The 17,575-nt window shown below is 38.7% G+C and overlaps 1 protein-coding gene across 5 annotated transcripts; it reads left to right on the top strand.

The window, feature by feature from the left end:
- Positions 1–1,712: 1,712 nt before the first annotated feature.
- On the top strand, positions 1,713–17,363 carry LOC108114148 (proton-coupled amino acid transporter-like protein CG1139). Of its 5 annotated transcripts, none has more exons than XM_017224936.1 (6): positions 1,713–1,838; positions 13,587–13,657; positions 13,887–14,033; positions 15,385–16,197; positions 16,266–16,425; positions 16,493–17,363. In XM_017224936.1, exons 1-6 carry the CDS (start codon positions 1,821–1,823, stop codon positions 16,754–16,756), a joined length of 1,473 nt encoding a protein of 490 aa, XP_017080425.1. In that variant the 5' UTR covers positions 1,713–1,820; the 3' UTR covers positions 16,757–17,363. The 5 variants fall into 5 exon arrangements, with proteins under 5 accessions (XP_017080425.1, XP_017080424.1, XP_017080426.1 ...); XM_017224935.1 differs by lacking the exon at positions 1,713–1,838 and adding an exon at positions 2,707–2,766; XM_017224937.1 differs by lacking the exon at positions 1,713–1,838 and adding an exon at positions 4,132–4,173.
- Positions 17,364–17,575: the final 212 nt, after the last annotated feature.

Here is a 17,575-nt window from a genome sequence, read left to right as displayed (position 1 = left end):
GTAACAACTACTGTGTCCATTGCAGGCAGTGCAAGACACTTCGATCGGCTGGCAATTAACATGTTTTTTTCTTGCTGCGAGGAGGGGGCACGAATCGATGGCTTAATGCACTTTCTCAGCGCCAGTTAACTGGTTTTTGTGCAGATCTGAGAGGAGCGGAGAATGGGGAGGATCGTTCTGCGACAGGCTGTTAACTTGGCCAAATGAAATTTCGATCCGCTGGCCGCGTGCCTTCCTGCGTTTCATTAGTTTGCCAGCATTGCGCATACGCCACATGTGCCTAGGAATTACCCAGTTATCCCTCAGTGGAGCAGAGATTTGGTTACCCGACCCGATATATATTGGATATCAACAGAAACCGGTTGTCATCTAACCAGGCTCTGACGTATCTTTCGTCTAGCCAATCTTGACTTTGGCTATGACGCTGGATAAGTCAGAGGTAGTCTGGTTGCCCAATTTGCTAACTTTATTTGCGCATTTCTTCTTTCCAATGACGTTGGAGAATCCACTCTAATGTTTAACCGCTTATTGGCTAAGTGATTTCGATCAATGGATGGCGACAATTAAGCAAGATGTGTTAATTTTATTAACCAAATTGCTGGCAATTTGCACCTAAATAATCATAAAATATGATTTATATGAGTCTGATATGACTAGTTTAATCAGATGTTCAAGGAAAATATAAAATGACGTTATGTTTTCGAGGTAAAATCTGATTTGATTGAGTATCTGAAAAAAGGCTTTCAGGTTTTAGCATTCGTATTTAGATATCATTATGAAAATGACACATTTCCAATCTGATGAGGCAAGGCAAACGCATTTGCGAATAAATATAGAGATTGCCGTGTGATAATTGCCTGCGAAATCCATTTGATTAGGTGTAAAAGTACACTAACGCACTCTGTTTTGCTTAATTATATATAATTTGATTGTTTTTAGTATCACAAAGACACATTCAGGAAAAACGTAATTTAAAATTATTATTTATTAGTAAAAAGTGTTTTAGATTTGCCAATGAAAAGGAGCTTTCTTACAACTTACCTAAGAAATAAGTTTTGAAAATATTTAAAATAAATTTAATACGTTAATATTATCTAACATTTATTTCCAGTGCATCACAGTTAACAGCTGTTAAGCGAGCTATCACATAATACGGGCAAGGGAAAATTGATTTCGCCCTGAACTTGCTATGCCCTGTTCGGTGTCACACCGCCGCGCGAACACGTGCCGCTGGTCCACAGGTCCACTTCACCATTTGCATGCACCTCCATGTTGATATTCACAATTCCATTTCCCCATGTTGAGCCAATGGGTCAGGTGGTCGACTGCCCTTTGGCCTCGCCAATTTCCCCACAACTTTTACTTTCAGATTGAAATTACTCGAAGAGCCATACACATCGTATATAGAGCGGGTTCTGCCCACCCATATATCATATCAGCGTGTAAATTTGTGGCAGCTCAATTGAAAAATTGCTTTGTTATTCTCAATTTGAGGCTCTAAACAGTTTTAGGCACTATGATGCGTTGGTTTAATCCCAAAGAATTGCGCACCAATGAGCGAATCCCATTTGGGACACCTCTGTGCCACTGATGAGTGCTGATTTATTATTATTATATTGGGGTTGGCTGGTCCGCTCGGCTTTTGCCTCGCCGAAGGAAGTTCGAATTGAGGGTGACACAGTTTTCTAGTGCTGCGCGAAAAGAGCTTACCATCGGATCCATCCGTGGCTCCGATCGGTTCAGTTCATCCCACGGCTTGGTCAGGGTGAAAGGTTCGTGGTGCAAGGTCTGCTGTTCTCCTAGACTACTTGCCATCTGCCATGGCGACGCCAGAGAACGTAAGTGGCTTTAAGTCTCCAATAGCTTTAGGCCTTAAGTGTCCTTCTTTGGCATTTTTAGATTTTTATACGATGTTGTAGTACAAAATTATGCGCCTTTTCTATTTTATTAATAAAAATAGTAAAAATCAATAGTCCTGAAAACCCTACTGAATCGACAAGTAACTTTGTTTTAATGTATTTTTAAATATCATCTAGAAAACAAGATTACTTAATTGTTTCCATAAGAATGTTTCGTTTTATGGTTCCGGTTTTAGCCGTACGTCTTAATGGCTAAAAATAATCACTAGAGGGTTAACTAGCACCCAGCTTTTTTTTAGGTAATCTCCACTGGTAACGTAAATAGAGCCCCTTATGCTGGGTTTATCTTTGTGATAAGCGCTCTATGTCTAAGTACTGCGTGTGCACTGGCCTACAAGATCGCTGACATCTTTATCGGCCGACTTATGTCGGCTGCCTCCGATTTTGAGTTATTTCTCACGTTCTGCTGTCTGGGCCGCGTTTGTGGAATTGCAATAAAAGAGTCTAAACTTCATTGTGTTTAGAGTGGAACACCCACCAACCCGTGAACCCCGTTTCACCCCCGGACATACAGGCGAATGTCTGACTCAATGTTAATGTTCATGCTTAACCAGTGCCATTGCCAAGTGCGAATGTTATTTCAATGGGGAGATCGAGGGGCTAAGGCGGTACTCGAGCGAGTTCCGAGAGCTTTGGGATCGAGATAGAGGCTCACTGCTAACTTTTGTTTTAAATTGAATGTCTGGCCAGATTCGCGCTTTTATTCTGTGTCCGCCAATCGCTCTACAAACAACTCCGTCAACGAACGCGCGGCGTATACTCGATTTTAATTGTTTTCGGGTTTCCATTTTTATTGGATGTAATGACGTTAGCCGTGATTAGCGGATCGGGCACAGCCTGTGATACTGTAAGTGCCTCGTAAGCGTAATATATCCGAGAGTATTTCCCAATTGATTACTCTCTGATAGGAGCAATCGATCGATCGAGATTAATGTATTTAGGAATTCGGTTAGGGCCATCAATAAAATTGGGCCAAAATCAAGTGCAATTAGCGGTTAAATTGTATATAATTTGTGAGTGATTTATGAAGTTATTTAGGTAGCCAAGTTTACAATTTTAAATGAGTAAAAATATTACCAAATTTTACTTTTAGAATTGAGTTATTTTAGCCTTTTCCAAATTGGCTTATTTAAGAAGTATTTTCTACCAATATCAATACTCAAAAACGAATGACTCTTAAGAAATGCTGAAGAGGTTTATGACAAGACGTAGAAATGCATATACATTTCACCTGATATCATTATCCGATTAATGTCAATTAATGATTAAAGTGGAATTCGGCTGTGGCCTTCAAAGTTTACCTGCAAATCAAAAATAAATCACAGATAAATCTCAGATAAATCACAAATAAATCATAGGAAACCAAATGAGAACGTCAAAGTTCACAAAACACAGTGGTGTTTTGCTGGGAAACAGCATAGTAATTGCCACCGTATATCACTTGAGATTGCAATTAGGCGAGTGTAAACAAGGCGGGTGATATTAGGGCAGCCTTATCGGGTGCTCCCCTGTTTGCTTTCGGATTTTGGTAAGCCTCTAGTAGTAGTTTAGGATGGGCAGTCATTAGGTGAATGTTACCTAAGAGTGACTGTTCTATGGAGCGGATCAACGCAGAATGATAGAATCGACATTGGCAGCAAGTGTAATTAGACATAAGTGCTCATTAGTTAAGCTCGTGGAGATAGCTGAATGGCTGCCACATTGTTATAGATCGTGTTTATAGCTTTTCCAGCTTGATCCGCTTAAAAAATAATAACAAAAAAAATCGTCAAGGTTTAGTGATAAAAAGGCGGGTACTATGATTCATTAAGGGGGTGATTCTACCCCGCCCTGTATTTATAGAAACATCCAAAATAATACGAGCTGGCTATCAGTTTTATCAGTCCTTTTGGCTATTTTTGCATGGGCTAATCAGACGGGGAATACATGGATTTTTAATTAAATGAACATGCTAGCAGTTTTAGTCGGAAGCGGGTCTTTAGATCTTACTATCTGCAGACCAGAATTAATAAATAATAGCGTCATTCAGCGGCAGGTGGATGGATACTTTGTACCCTGGCCCTGGGATTTTTCAATCTTTTTTTTTTGCGGATACAACTGTGAAGATAGGAAAATCTTATCCATTTCTTAGTGCGAAGTGCTTTCTTGTCATTTAAAGTCAGTCAAGACGATTAGTTTGAGTTCTGGAACTGAGTGAGTTAGGCGTGCCTTCTAAAATCCTTCCCCAAGTCAAGGAATCAAATATCCTTAATAGGTGAGCCTTAGAAAAAATTATATACGTGGACTATAAAGTGCCGTGTGAGAAGTGTGCCAGCGATGTATCTTCTTCAACTGTTACTGAAATTAATTGATCGACACGGATTTCAAAGTCAACAACCTGAGCTTCATCGGATTATAAGCTGACTTGTTTGGGGGTTTTTTGCGGCAAGTGTTTTTTGTGAATGGCCCAAGGATTTACGCGTTGTGAGTGATGAACTGTGTGCTTTGTATTAAATATTTCTGTGCCTTGCATATCAATTGAAGGAGTGCGAGACTTAGGTAATACCCAATATTTTTTCTCTGCGTTCCGCTTTCTTATGAGCTTGCAGTTTTTGAGTTTTGAGTGGTTTTATTTGCAAACAATTACGGCCAATATCTCTTTGTCTTGCCAGAAACCCGTTTGGCAATCCAATTTCAGGGTGCGTTTTGGCTTTTGCATATGCAAATTGCTTAAGTAACACGCCCGTCAACAGCCAGAGATACAGATTGCCTTAAATTAGCGCTCAAGTACGACTTGATTCTGATTTCTACTGGGAAAGCTGTATTTGTTATTTTTATGTTTATCTATAAGTTAAGTAGCTAAATCCATGCTGATCGGCGCAGAGGTCACAAAAATTAAGGAGCGGTTTTCTCGCAAAACATATACAAAGTTTTTCAGCTACTTCCAATTTGTCTAAGGGGGCGTATGAGCAATGCCAACTGCAGGAGAAGCACTCGTGCGCCACCTACAGTCAGGGAAGGAAGGAAATACCGTTTGCAGGCAAACCCAAAAGGTGGCGCGTCTTACTATAACTTCCTAAAAGTAGGCAATCTATTTTTCAAGACCAAGTTTCCTGACCGTTGAAATCTTTTAAAAACCAAAACCAACCCCTCTAGATCACTTATCTTATCACTAAATCTGCATTGCAAAACGTATAAATTGATGTTCAATTTTTATTTTATTTGATTTGCAAGGCCATGGCTCACCTTGATCTCAAATCCAAGGTGGTCTCAATCAGAAAACTAATCCCTCGCCAGAAGCAATTCATGCCAAAAGTCGGTCAAGTTTGAGTGAATGCAACAAGCTGACAATTGCAAGAAATTGCAAAGGCAAAGAAAATTTTCCACAATTATAATTTGCCAGGAATTTAACCGCTTTGAACTGGTTTCTGTCAAACTGAAGCAGCCGTAGACGAAATATCAGACGTGCAGTTGGCGCACGTTTCGAGTTACCCATAAATAAATGCGACGCAGAAATCAAATTGATTTTAATTTCAGCAAATGACTGATCCACACACTTCTGTCTTCTTCTCTTTTCATTTTCCGATCGCCGAGCCCTTGGCGTTTATTTTTGGCAATCAATTTCGGACTCAATAAATGTTTCTTTTCGAAACTTTCATGGGGGTCGTACGTTTCAATTGGCCGCCAATTGAGGCAGTCCAAATTGGCTCGTCATATCGTCGTCATATGTGCACTTTATCTGCACGATATCGCTAATTAATTAGCCATGCCAGTTTTCCCAGGCGTCGGTTATCTGGCCCTATCTGCAGTGTTTAAGCTCTCGGAAAACTGATTCTGTTGATTGCAATGCAGAGGAAAAAAACACCAATAAAAATGTTGTAAGATATTTTTATTTTCTGATAAAATAGTTGGATATCTGATTTGGGAGTACAATTTTTCATTACTTTAAGCGAACAAATGCCTTTTGAATTTTTAAAACATTTTTCATAATAATCTTGTTAAGTTAGAGCTTATCAAGGATTGGCTTATAATTTTTGCAAATTTTTACAAATTTATGGGAAGTTTGAGAACTTTTTGAGTACACTTTAAAATAATTTAACATTTGAAGAGATTTCAAATCTTATTCAGTCAAATGTAATCTTAAAGATTTCAATGATTTATATTTAAATAGTAAATAATATTTTATTATTATTTCAATATTTAAGGAGAACTTCTAAAACATAAAATTTATCCTTTTCTTAGAAAAATTACACAATGAATCTAAAAAAATGTTTTTGCTTCATTTAAAACTATTCTGATAACAGAGTGAGTCAGAAAATTGTATTTATTTTATTATAAATTGCACTCCCTCTCTCAAACTTTATCTTAAACGATAATATTTGTAACATGTGAGGCTTGCGCCGTATAAGTCGTCGGCATACAATAAACATTCCAACCGGAACTGATTAAATAGCCAATCGGTGTGCCATTTAAAGCTGCAATAGATTTCCTTTTTTTGGTGAATCACCAAGGAAAACAGCAAATATATATCAGGGAAATCGGTCTAAGATTCGTTTTCAAACTGTTAGCCGTATAACGGAAAATGCCTCGGAGCGAGTGCTCTCTCTCTTTCAGTTTTCTCCGCCTATCGCCATTCTCTCCGGGGGAAATCGTTTTGGGGGTTTTTACTCGTCGTTTCAACGCGAAGGTTTGGCATTCTTGTTCGGTTTGTCAAGCAGTGCGGTCGATTGTCGGAACTTCGAACTTCGTTGAGAAATCAAAAGTCAAAACTACTCGAATCGGAAATTATTGAAATCACCGATTCGAAACCACAGTTCCCGGTCACGGTCTCGCTCTCTCTCTCTCTCGACAAGTTGCATTAGTAATATTGCATTTCTTATTCTAAAATCCCAACTTCAATCTCACTTTTGAGCCGAGTCTTGAGCATTGCTATTAAATTTGCCATTCAATTCTGTTTTGTATCTGTAACAAGTGCTTGGAGGCCAGCCTCGTTTATCGAGGATCTTAACCCCCGACGGCCCGATCCTGCATCTGTATAGATATCGGCTGATCAAGGATTACCATTACCGTTACCGTCGCCATGAGTTTCCATAAGAGCGACTCGCGGACGCCGCTGGCGCCCACTGAGTACACTGTAAGTAATATTTTTTACCTAAATCGGAGTAGTTTGGTTTTATCTTCTTGAGTTTCTGAATTTTTTGGGGTTGTTCTTAAAATGAGTTGAATTTTGTTTATATTTTTCTGTTTTCTCTTTTTAGGATTAGTCATTTTCTGAGCTTTGTTAAATAAAATATTAGAATGAAATATTTTTTAAAAACAAAAAAAGTTAAAAATTCGTTTCTTAGCCAGAATATGTCTGAATATTAAGAGTTAAGGGCTAAGCTAGATATTCCCTGTGTGGAATGTTCTGGAAAAAATCCCTAGGTAGGGTGAAAATTTGAACTTCATAGCCAGGCTTTACTAGCCCATACTAAGCTCTAGTTCAAGAAAATATTTTTAATTATCCTTTCTTTCACTTTTCAAACATCATACAAGCTTTTTAGTAACTCCTCTTCTTCCCAAAACTTTCCACTTCCTCCCCTTAAGCCCACCTATTAATTACCAGAACCCTAAATATGATATCACCTTCGATTCTCGCAACTTTAGATTTATGCATATCATCATCGGTAAATGATAAAATTTTCCATTGATTAATTTGGCATAAAGGCTTTTTCCACGGACATGTGATGTGACACATTTCTCGCACTTGGCTCGAAAGTCCCGGGACTTAACCCTCTAATGCCTTGTTTATTTATTGATCGATGGCCGCTTGCCATGGTTTATATTTACAGTTTCGCTTTGAATGATTGTTTATGCAAATCTTTCGGTTAATGTTTGTTTGGATTGATAACAAACCGAAGTCTAATTTCGGGGATGATTTCGGTCGGTTCTTTTTTCGGCGGTAATTTCTTATTTTTCCTTTTTGGCCGCCTGCTCATTTATGGTTTTTGTTGTTATGAGTAACAGGCCAAACAGTTTTCCACCCGCTTTCCCTCATTACTTGTTGTTGTTGTTATTGTTGTTCCTTTTTGGTTGCTGCCTATTTTCAGGGCACCCAGCGGAATTTTCCACTCGCCGAGCTGCACTTTTATGTCTGCCGGGACTCGAGACTCGAGCATAATGGATAATATAATGGGAGTGTGTGTAGGGCATTCAAGCGACCGGTTATAGCTGGTACAATATGTACTACCTACTGTGTCAGCGTATTTCGGGGTTTCGAGTTCATGGAATAATTCTTTATTTTGGCTGCTGCGCAAGCGCCAAAGTGGAAAAAAGTGCTTTACTTTACGGAATTCGCTGAAACGGCACTAAAATAAAGTTCTGGCACCAATTCGAGCTCTGGGTTTTTGGTTTCGCACTCGGTAACTTTCCACTAAGTGTGTGTCCAATGGGAGAACCTCTAAAGTCGTACATATATATATAGAGCTATAGCTCTATAGGGGGTGTTCCATGTCACTCTACTGGCACATTGCGTCAGTTTGCACTTGAAACCCCCCTTTTTTTCCGAAGCTATAACATTACAGGTAAAAACAAACGATGGGCATTGTTCTGGATATCGGAAAATGAAAATATATATACTCGTAGATCTGATCCAATTTCGGCATGACAACTTTTCAAGTTATTTAGATCAAAATGTAATGTTAGCCATCAAACGAGATCGAATTCGATCCAAAGGGGCAGCAGATAGATCGCGTGGCAGACTTGTAAATATTTATGAATTTTATGTGGAACTTTCGAGAAGGAAAATCTTAGGGAAATTTATTAGAAAATGGAATTTATTGACCCTTTTTGAAAATGAAAATATTTATAAATTAAATAAATTGTTTATTGCTAGGTAATGTAAAATTGGTAATTCTTTAAAGGATCCCTTAACATTTCTTATAAGAAATTAAATCCAAAAAATTGCTATTCTCAGCCATTTGATTGCATCAGAAAACCATTTAACTATCAAAAAATCTTGCTTTTAAGGTAACTACTCAGGGGAAATTCTATTTTGTAATAATGAAGCCCCATTTTATAGTTGTGGCTAAACATTCCCTAATAAGTTTTAACGACCCCTAGTTACGAGCAGTGCTATAAGTTAAACTCAGCTGTTAAAAAAACATAATTCATTTTATGTACGGCACTTAAAAATGTTAAAAATTTAAGTGATTTATAACATATAAATCAAAAATTAATGTCGTGTATTTTTTCTTTATGTTTTGGGTACTTAAAAATAATAAAACAATTTTTTTTTGGCTTTTCCCTTAGGCATTTTAGCACACCTAACTTTGAACTTCTTTACTTGGGGTTATTATTTTACATTGAAAGTTACAATTTAAAGTAGTTTTAGTTACCCCTAAAACACCTATTTATGATTACTTATATTTAGAATATTAAGTATAACCCATTTCTTTAAGTGTCTAATTTAGTTTCCCTTTGCATTTATCGGTCAACCCAAAGCGTCCAATCAATCTTCTAACTTTATTGCAAATTGGAAATGTCATGAAAGGAAAGTCTTTCAATTTAGCACTGACAATGGTATCATGGGACTGAACTTATTTAATTCAGGGTACTCGTGATTCGGAGTGATCAGTGCAGCATGTTCCATATCTTATCGGCAATTGCTGGAAATTGCAAGCGCCATGGGTGCAACACCGAGGGGTGTTCCTAGTTACCCAGTAGCAGTAAAATGTAATAAATAGAAATCTAATTGACAGATTGCTGACGATTTTCAGGGGAACTGAACCCTCTGCCACGTGATTTCCCCATGATTTCAAATCCAATGCTTAGCTCTCGGCTTGCATACTGCACTTCATTTTTTTGTGGTTCACATTTTGCCAACAAATATACAAAATTTTCCATTGCAATTTGTTGTCGTTTGCCGTTTTTCTTTTTTCGTTTTTTTAGTCTTTATTTTTGTTGCCATTTCCATTTCCATTTCCACTTTTCGCTTACATAAGTTCAATGGCACGCCAGGTTGAGGCAGCTATGGAGTTCGTTTTATACCCAACTATTGACAGTTTTAATTAGGAAAGCACACGAAATGCCCGTGCACTTTAGAATGCCGCATTTTTCTCGTGGCCCAGCTTAGTCATTTCGGCAGGAAAAAGGGGTCTTAAAGGGGCTCTCAAAATGTAAATATGTCATGTCCGGAAGAAGGCGTCACCCTCTCCAGATTAGTCACACAATCTCGGCGGTCTTACAAGTGCCGTAAAGCCTCTGAGATTTTTGTCAAGATAATACACCCCTAATTAATAGGCTTCCCCTATCGTTATCGCCTGGGAGAAGCGTGGAAATCGGGAATTACCTGTCGTAAATTAAACGCTTTTCGTTGAGAATGACAGTGAACGATGGCAGTGACACTTTTCAGGCAACACAAGTGTTTTGCGCAGTTCCAGAAATCACTACTAGTATCTGTTATTAAATAACCAAAAGCATCAATGATTGCCTTATTTGTCTTTTGGCTAATTGAGAGATAAGTATTTCGTGTTGGGCGGCAATGCAAAGCAGCAAATCGATGATATGCGGCTATTTACTTAGCGGCATTATCTTTTTGCGTGTGATACTCCTCGTTGGAGTGGTTTTATAACAGTCTATTAGATACAAAATTTCTATTTGAATTTTCAGTTTATATTGTTTTTTCGCTATTTTTAGTATTTACCATAATAAGGTCAAAAGTAACAATTACTAAGCTTAACATTTACAAGAACTATTTTTAAAATTTAAGATATCATACTAGTTTTTCCCTGTGCTCTTATCAATCGCTCATTATCAATTCAGCTCCCCTTTATTTCTGTTCCCATTCGCCACACACTTTGCAATGTTAACTACACTTGACTTCATTTTGCTGAACTTGAGTCGATGCAGCGACACGTGTCGCGCTGTGCTGGGGCAGCTCCAATCCCCCTTTTAGTTCACCCCTCCTAGAACTAACATCCCGCTGACTATGTTTACTATTTTTGCCATCGACACGTTTCTGTTTATTTTGTTGCCAGTTCGAAAAACTCTCTATGTTAAAAGGCAATAAAAAGTGCAACGCAATAAGTGATTTTCGGATCGCTCTCAATGCAGTTGGAGAAATTTTTATGAGATCTTTAAAACTTTTTGAAAATAAAAATAAATTAAATTTACTTTTAAACATAAATATCTATTGGAAAGGAAAGGAAAAACCTTTTTATTATTAAATTATTTCAAAAAGACTTTAAATCTTTCTTTTCTAAAAATTTCTTTAAAATTCAATTTTTGGTTTTGTAAAATCTTTTTTTTAGTGCATCTTACAAAATTGCACAAAAACACGAAATGGATTATTTGACGTTAGAAAATAAAATAACTTAAATTGTTACAGAATAACAGATGTCTGCCTGACAGAAGAAAAGTGACAGATTTAGATTGGAAGTTCCTTCAAGTTTTTTTGACATTTAAAACATAACTCAACTCAAATTCAACTTAGTTCCAATTCATATTTCTTAAAATCCATTTAAAATAACAAATTAGTACACATAAAGTTCCCCTTTTTAGATTCCAAACAGACACCTTTCCAGTAACTTATCACAAGTTCTTACTAAATTCTTATAAACTAAATAAAAACTTATTGTTACATCAAAAAGTAACTTATAGTAAATGCCATTGAAATATTGAATAACTGACTGACTGCGCTTTGGTCGCAATTAGTGGGCCCTGCAGCTGTCTAATTATTTTGCTATCTCTTTTCAAGTTCCAACTTTCAGTTTTCCAAACAACGCGCTTTTGTTTGCCTTTGCATATGCGCAGTCCAAGTTCTGCGTTTTTAATGGGTTCATAATATGGGCTGCTGTTATCCCAAGCGGAAAGAGGCTGCTGGATTTGTATGTAAAATTCTTAACAAATGTGGGCAAATCGTTAACGAAAATTTGTTTGGGCAAATTTGAAGCTCGGCGAGGGGCAATCAAGCGTGAATGACCGCACTAAAACTTTAAGTGCTTTGAGTATTTTTATTTTGTGTTTTTGATGTTATGTTTCTGTGGATTTTTTACTATTTAGATGGGATTTTATATGAAATTTAAATTAAATAAATGATAAACTCAAATTAAGGGTTTGATTTTTAAAGTGTACTTAAAATGCAAAAGTTCACTTAAAAATATAAAATAATTGTAAAAAAATATATATTTATTTATTATAAATTTTAAAATTTTAAAATTGCAAATAATAAATTAATAAACTTTATTTACTTAAATAAAATGTTTCTTACAACAACATTACTTGCAATTTACATTTTACTCTACATTTTATGACATTGCATGTCGATCTTCAGTAGCTATGTTAACCGATTGCTGTTAGCTGTTATTCTTACCCGAACCTTAGCCTCATCTGTTAAGTAACAGCCCTGTTGCTTCGTCTAACATCCCCTAGATGGCGCCTCTTTTACTTTGCAAGTTGAAAACTTAAAATGAGCAACAAAAAACACAAAACACTTTGAAACTAATAAACTAAATGGACAATTTACACAAATGTTATTTAAATTTTTTGTGCCTTTTCGCACGTATTTGTTGCGCAAATTTGCAGTTTCCTCATTAGCTATGGCGCTTGCCTAGCAGTTTCAATTTGTTTTAATTTCAAAGCGATGAAAAACAATTTGCATTTTGCCCCTTTCCCCTTGATTTTCCCTGATTTTTCCCACGACGATCACGTGTGGAAGAGCGGTTTTTGTTTTGCTGTGACGTCAGTCGGAGACTGCACCCAAAAAATCAAAATATAAAAGAAAATTGCTAGCTTTTTGGGAGTCGAGAATATGTATGATCCCACTCAAGAGCATTATAGAGAGGAGAATCCGTTGAGGTGGGTGGTTTGGGTTGGCTATGTGGATTCGGTTGGATTTTCTGGCGGTGGCGAGAGGGCGGTGTTTTGTTTGTCGCCGTCATTACAGCGTTGGCTGGCCGCCTTGATTCAGTTGCTTGTCGCCGTTTGCAAGAGCCACGCGCTGAGATTTATCCCGCTATTCGCACCGCCCACCGCTCAACCCCATCGCCGACCAACTGGAAATTCACTTAGCGTGACCTTGGAAGACCTCAAGCTGAACGACCCAGCTGGAAAGCCGCCACTGCCGCCGCGTCGCGAGCAGCTGTCGGAAAAGGGACAAAGTTTAAGCCTCTCCAGTTTCAGTGGCTCCAAAGGCTCCATTTCCGGTTCCGGTTCCGGTACCGGGTCCGGACGGAAACTTTCTGGTGCTGCTTTGGCCCGGCATAAGCTGAAGATGTCCTTGAAAAGAGGCGGACCACCACCGGTGGCAACAAGCGGATCCGGTGTGATGACCACCTCGTTGGACCAGCAGGTGCCAAAGGGACAGTCACGCTCGAAAACAGCCAAAGCTTAAATATCACGCATACGCCTCTTGTTACGATCCGGATCAGTAGTTAAAGCGAATTATCTATTTAGTTTGTGTCATAAAACTGCATTGAACTTGTTCATTGATCTTGTTTTTGCGTATTTTTTTTGCTTTCCACTTTTGGGCCACAATTCATTGGTTCCTCCGTTTTGTGCACTGCAGCTGCGAAGAGCTTTTACATAACTTTAGCTGCTCGCCTATGCATTCTCGAAAATTTTTCAGCTCTCTATCTCTCTGATTTTCCCACAAAAACTTACGTACTCATCTTTGGCTTTTCCTTGTGGCCGCTTTTCCTCTCGTTGCAGAAAATCCCGACGGTCGCTGCGGGCTACGGTGAAAACGAGAAGCCCAAAGGCGGCAAAGGTGGGCAACCCAAGTGAGTATTCCCCTAAACAAGAGCATGAGAGTCGATCCTCGTACCCGTTTTCGAGATTCTATGGCCGGGAATCGAATCATTCGTCTGGTTGGTGCCTTAGGCAACGGCCACGTTTGCTTCGATTCTGATTTCGTTCACGTTACGGCTAAAGAAACTCGATCGGGATGTACAAGAATATCGATAATGAGTCCTCCACGACCATGTTTGAAATGTACTCCTCTTCGGACAGGTTCATCCGCCCGGACATGGCCGATGTACCCGTTCAGCAGGCAGCTGGATCGACGCTTCCATTGGTAATCACTCGGAAAAAAGGCGACGACTCGGAGGATGGCAACTACAATCCGTTCGAGCACCGCAAGGTGCAGCATCCCACATCGTAAGTACTTAGTTTAAAGATCTAAATAGGAGTGTTGGAAAAAGAAGTCATAAAAAAGGGCTTTAGAAAAGGATTTTTTAAGAGAATCCTTACACTAAAATTCTTTAACCACAACTGAAGTGAATAATCAAACAGTATTTCTAAGTAAGCTCATTAAATATGTTCTAAAAATACGAAATTATAAACCCGAAATGTTTCTTAAATCTTTAAATATTAAAATACGTGCATCTGTTTTTGAGATCGTGTTACTTTTAATGAAGAAAGTTTAAGTTAAGTAAACTAAATAACCTCGTACTTAAATATATAAAAAAGAAACTAAAATTCAGAAAAACTAAAGAAAATCTTTAAGATTTCCAATACTTTTCAGGCTAATATCACAAAATATTAAAAACCCTATAAATCCCAACCCTAACCTCCACTGTATTTTATTTTTTGGCACACCGGATAAGCAGCTGATCCAAAGTCATTAAACGCCCAATGACTAATCCCCTTAATTAAATACCCCCCACCCGCGTCATTGACCTTTAACCGATCAAAAGACTTTGACTTTGCATCATTCCCAAACGAGTAGAACGGAAATGCAATTGTATTGACATTGGCCTTGGACGTTTTGGCAAACTACTTTTTCCAAACTAAAAATAAGTAAAATCGCAAAGGAAAATCTCAGGCGGACGAAACAAGCTAATAAAACGAATACACCGACAAATGTTTTGCTCGTCTCGTTTAGCGTGTGGAATGAGGAACCCGCCTTCCCTTCCCACCCGCTACATTTTCATTTAAGAGGTGGGAAAACGTATCCGCAAGGCCTTGCGCTTGCAATTGCAATTGCGTGAGAGGAAAGTGGCGAGATTTGCGGCATTTCAACAGCTCACGAAAATGATTATTAACCCAGCTAGGAAAATATGTTATAGATACGAAATAATAAATGAATGGAGAACCACGTGTTCGGTTGGGATTCTGGGAAAGCCCTCGAATTACAAAAAAATCAAGAAATATAGTCGGGCATCACGCCACCTTACTTCTACCCTTTTTTGGCAACGATATAGAGAATCTCTTTTTGTTTAGCTTTATATCAAAAAGACTGACTTTAGATAATAAAAGCTTCTACTTTTAATTTATGCATTTAAACTTACTTTTTATATTTATTAATAATAAAGTATTCAACTTGCTAGAAATTCCTAACGTTTAAAGTTCTTCCATTTTGCGACATTTATTCTAAAAATAAAATACAGACGTAATATGGTATAATTAGATTCCAAATTCTATATAAATAATAACCTATTTTAACCTCTAATAAATTTTAAAAAACATTAAAAAATATTTCTAATAACTCTCTTCCATTCCGCCCCAGGGATCTCGAGACATTTGTGCACCTGCTAAAAGGTTCGCTGGGCTCTGGAATATTGGCCATGCCCATGGCCTTCTCCAATGCAGGCCTTTGGTTTGGCTTGGTGGCCACGTTTGCGGTGGGTACCTTGTGCACCTACTGTGTCCACATCCTGGTCAAGTGCGCCCACATATTGTGCCGGCGGCGTAAGATCCCGATGATGGGATTCGCTGATGTGGCAGAGCAGGCCTTCCTCGACGGACCACCTTCGCTGAATCGCTGGTCTCGCTTCATCCGATTTATGGTTAATACGTTTCTGGTGATCGATTTACTGGGCTGCTGTTGCATCTATCTGGTATTTGTGGCCAAAAATGTTGAACAAGTCGTCCTGGTTTATATGGAAACGGAACTGGGCATCAGGGTTTGGATCATGATTGTGACGGCGCCACTGATCTTCATGTGTCTCGTGAGGAATCTGAAGTTCTTGACGCCCTTCTCGATGATCGCCAATATCTTGATGTTTGTGGGCATCGTTATTACCTTCACCTACATGTTCTCCGATCTTCCTGCTCCCGTGGAGCGTCCTGGCATTGTGAATGTGGCCCAATGGCCGCTCTTCTTCGGCACCGTGATCTTCGCCCTGGAGGGTATCGGTGTAGTTATGTCCCTGGAGAACGACATGAAGAACCCCAGCCATTTCATAGGTTGCCCCTCGGTCCTGAATCTTGGCATGGGTCTAGTGATTGCTCTTTACACTCTGGTTGGATTCTTTGGCTTCTTGAAGTATGGATCCGAGACCCAGGCCAGCATCACGTTGAATTTGCCGCTGGAAGACAAGTGGGTTTTGGATTTTTTCTATATTTTAAGATCAGTTTTTATTGACTTGTGTTTTTGTATTTTCTTAGGTTGGCTCAGTCCGTCAAGTTGATGATTGCCATCGCCATCTTCTTCACCTTCACCCTGCAGTTCTACGTCCCCGTCACGATCTTGTGGAAGGGACTTGAGCACAAGATCCGACCGGAGAAGCAGAACATTAGCGAGTACGGACTACGAGTGTTTCTGGTGGTAAGTTGAAGATACATTTCGATATCTTTTTAGGAACTTTATATTAATCCAATTTCTTCTTTTGCAGCTTCTATGCGGAGGCATTGCTGTGGCCCTGCCCGATCTGGGTCCCTTCATCTCGCTGATTGGAGCCGTGTGCCTGAGTACACTGGGCATGATCGTGCCGGCGACCATCGAGCTGGCCGTGTATCATGAGGATCCCGGTTACGGGCGCTTCAACTGGCGGTTGTGGAAGAACGCCGGTCTGATACTGTTCGGCGTGGTGGGTTTCGTGGCCGGTACCTATGTCAGCATCCTCGAATTCCACGAAGCGTTCAGCGGCGGTCACTGAGCTACTGCTAATCTAATTTAAAGTAGTCATTAATGAAACTCTTCTAAGCACAGGGATGTCTAAGTTAAGTTTTTAACTAATTTTAGGGCTAACCAAAGTTTTCTAGGACTCTGAAACCTCCCGCCTCGCCCCGTCCCTTTTACCCAACATCCTGTCCCTCCACCGATCCCATTCCTGATTTATATATCTATATATATATATATATTAACCCTTTAGCGAGAGTATCAGCAACCAAAAAACAACAAAAGTATTTCGATTTAGTCGATGCCACGCCCTTGACGAGCTGTGGGGGAAATTCGTGGAATGGGCGTGGCATTCAAATTACTTAGAGAATTCTTGTAGAAGTGATTTTGTATCGTAGTGATTTTGACAACAACTTAGTCGTAATTAGTTCCTACTCGAACTAAGCCAAGACAGACGGACGCAGCTTAAGTTTGTTTTCGTTCTTCAATTATTTTGTTTTATCATTGATTTACTCTGTACATTATCGACGCCCTAATTCAATAATCATGACATATTACCAATTACCAATATACAAAGACCAGCTGCTGGGGCAGCACAAAAACGGCATTAAAAAAACAATAAAAAATCTATTTAAACAGCCAAATTGGATTTGTTTTATATGCATAATAAATGAATTATATGTTTTTGTTAATAAATAAAAGGTAAGTGAATTTATCTTTGGCTTATTTTGTAATTTTCTTCAAGGTCAGTCGTCCCTGATAAAATGGGATATAAATAAGTTTTGTAAAATGTGGCATAATTTTGGGCGGAACTTTAAACTTGCCTTTGAAAAATTTTGAACTAAAACTGCATTAA

The sequence above is a fragment of the Drosophila eugracilis genome, unplaced genomic scaffold, assembly GCF_018153835.1.
Source record: "Drosophila eugracilis isolate 14026-0451.02 unplaced genomic scaffold, ASM1815383v1 contig_2154, whole genome shotgun sequence".
In the NCBI taxonomy this organism is placed as follows: Eukaryota; Metazoa; Arthropoda; class Insecta; order Diptera; family Drosophilidae; genus Drosophila; species Drosophila eugracilis.
This window is presented reverse-complemented; position numbering and strand designations above follow the sequence as displayed.

Coding starts and splice junctions, on each gene's coding strand:
- LOC108114148 (XM_017224933.1), top strand. CDS start 13,150: ATGTCCTTGAAAAGAGGCGGACCACCACCGGTGGCAACAAGCGGATCC. Junction 13,658..13,886: donor GGCAAAGGTGGGCAACCCAA/GTGAGTATTCCC, acceptor CTCTTCGGACAG/GTTCATCCGCCCGGACATGG. Junction 16,198..16,265: donor AATTTGCCGCTGGAAGACAA/GTGGGTTTTGGA, acceptor GTATTTTCTTAG/GTTGGCTCAGTCCGTCAAGT.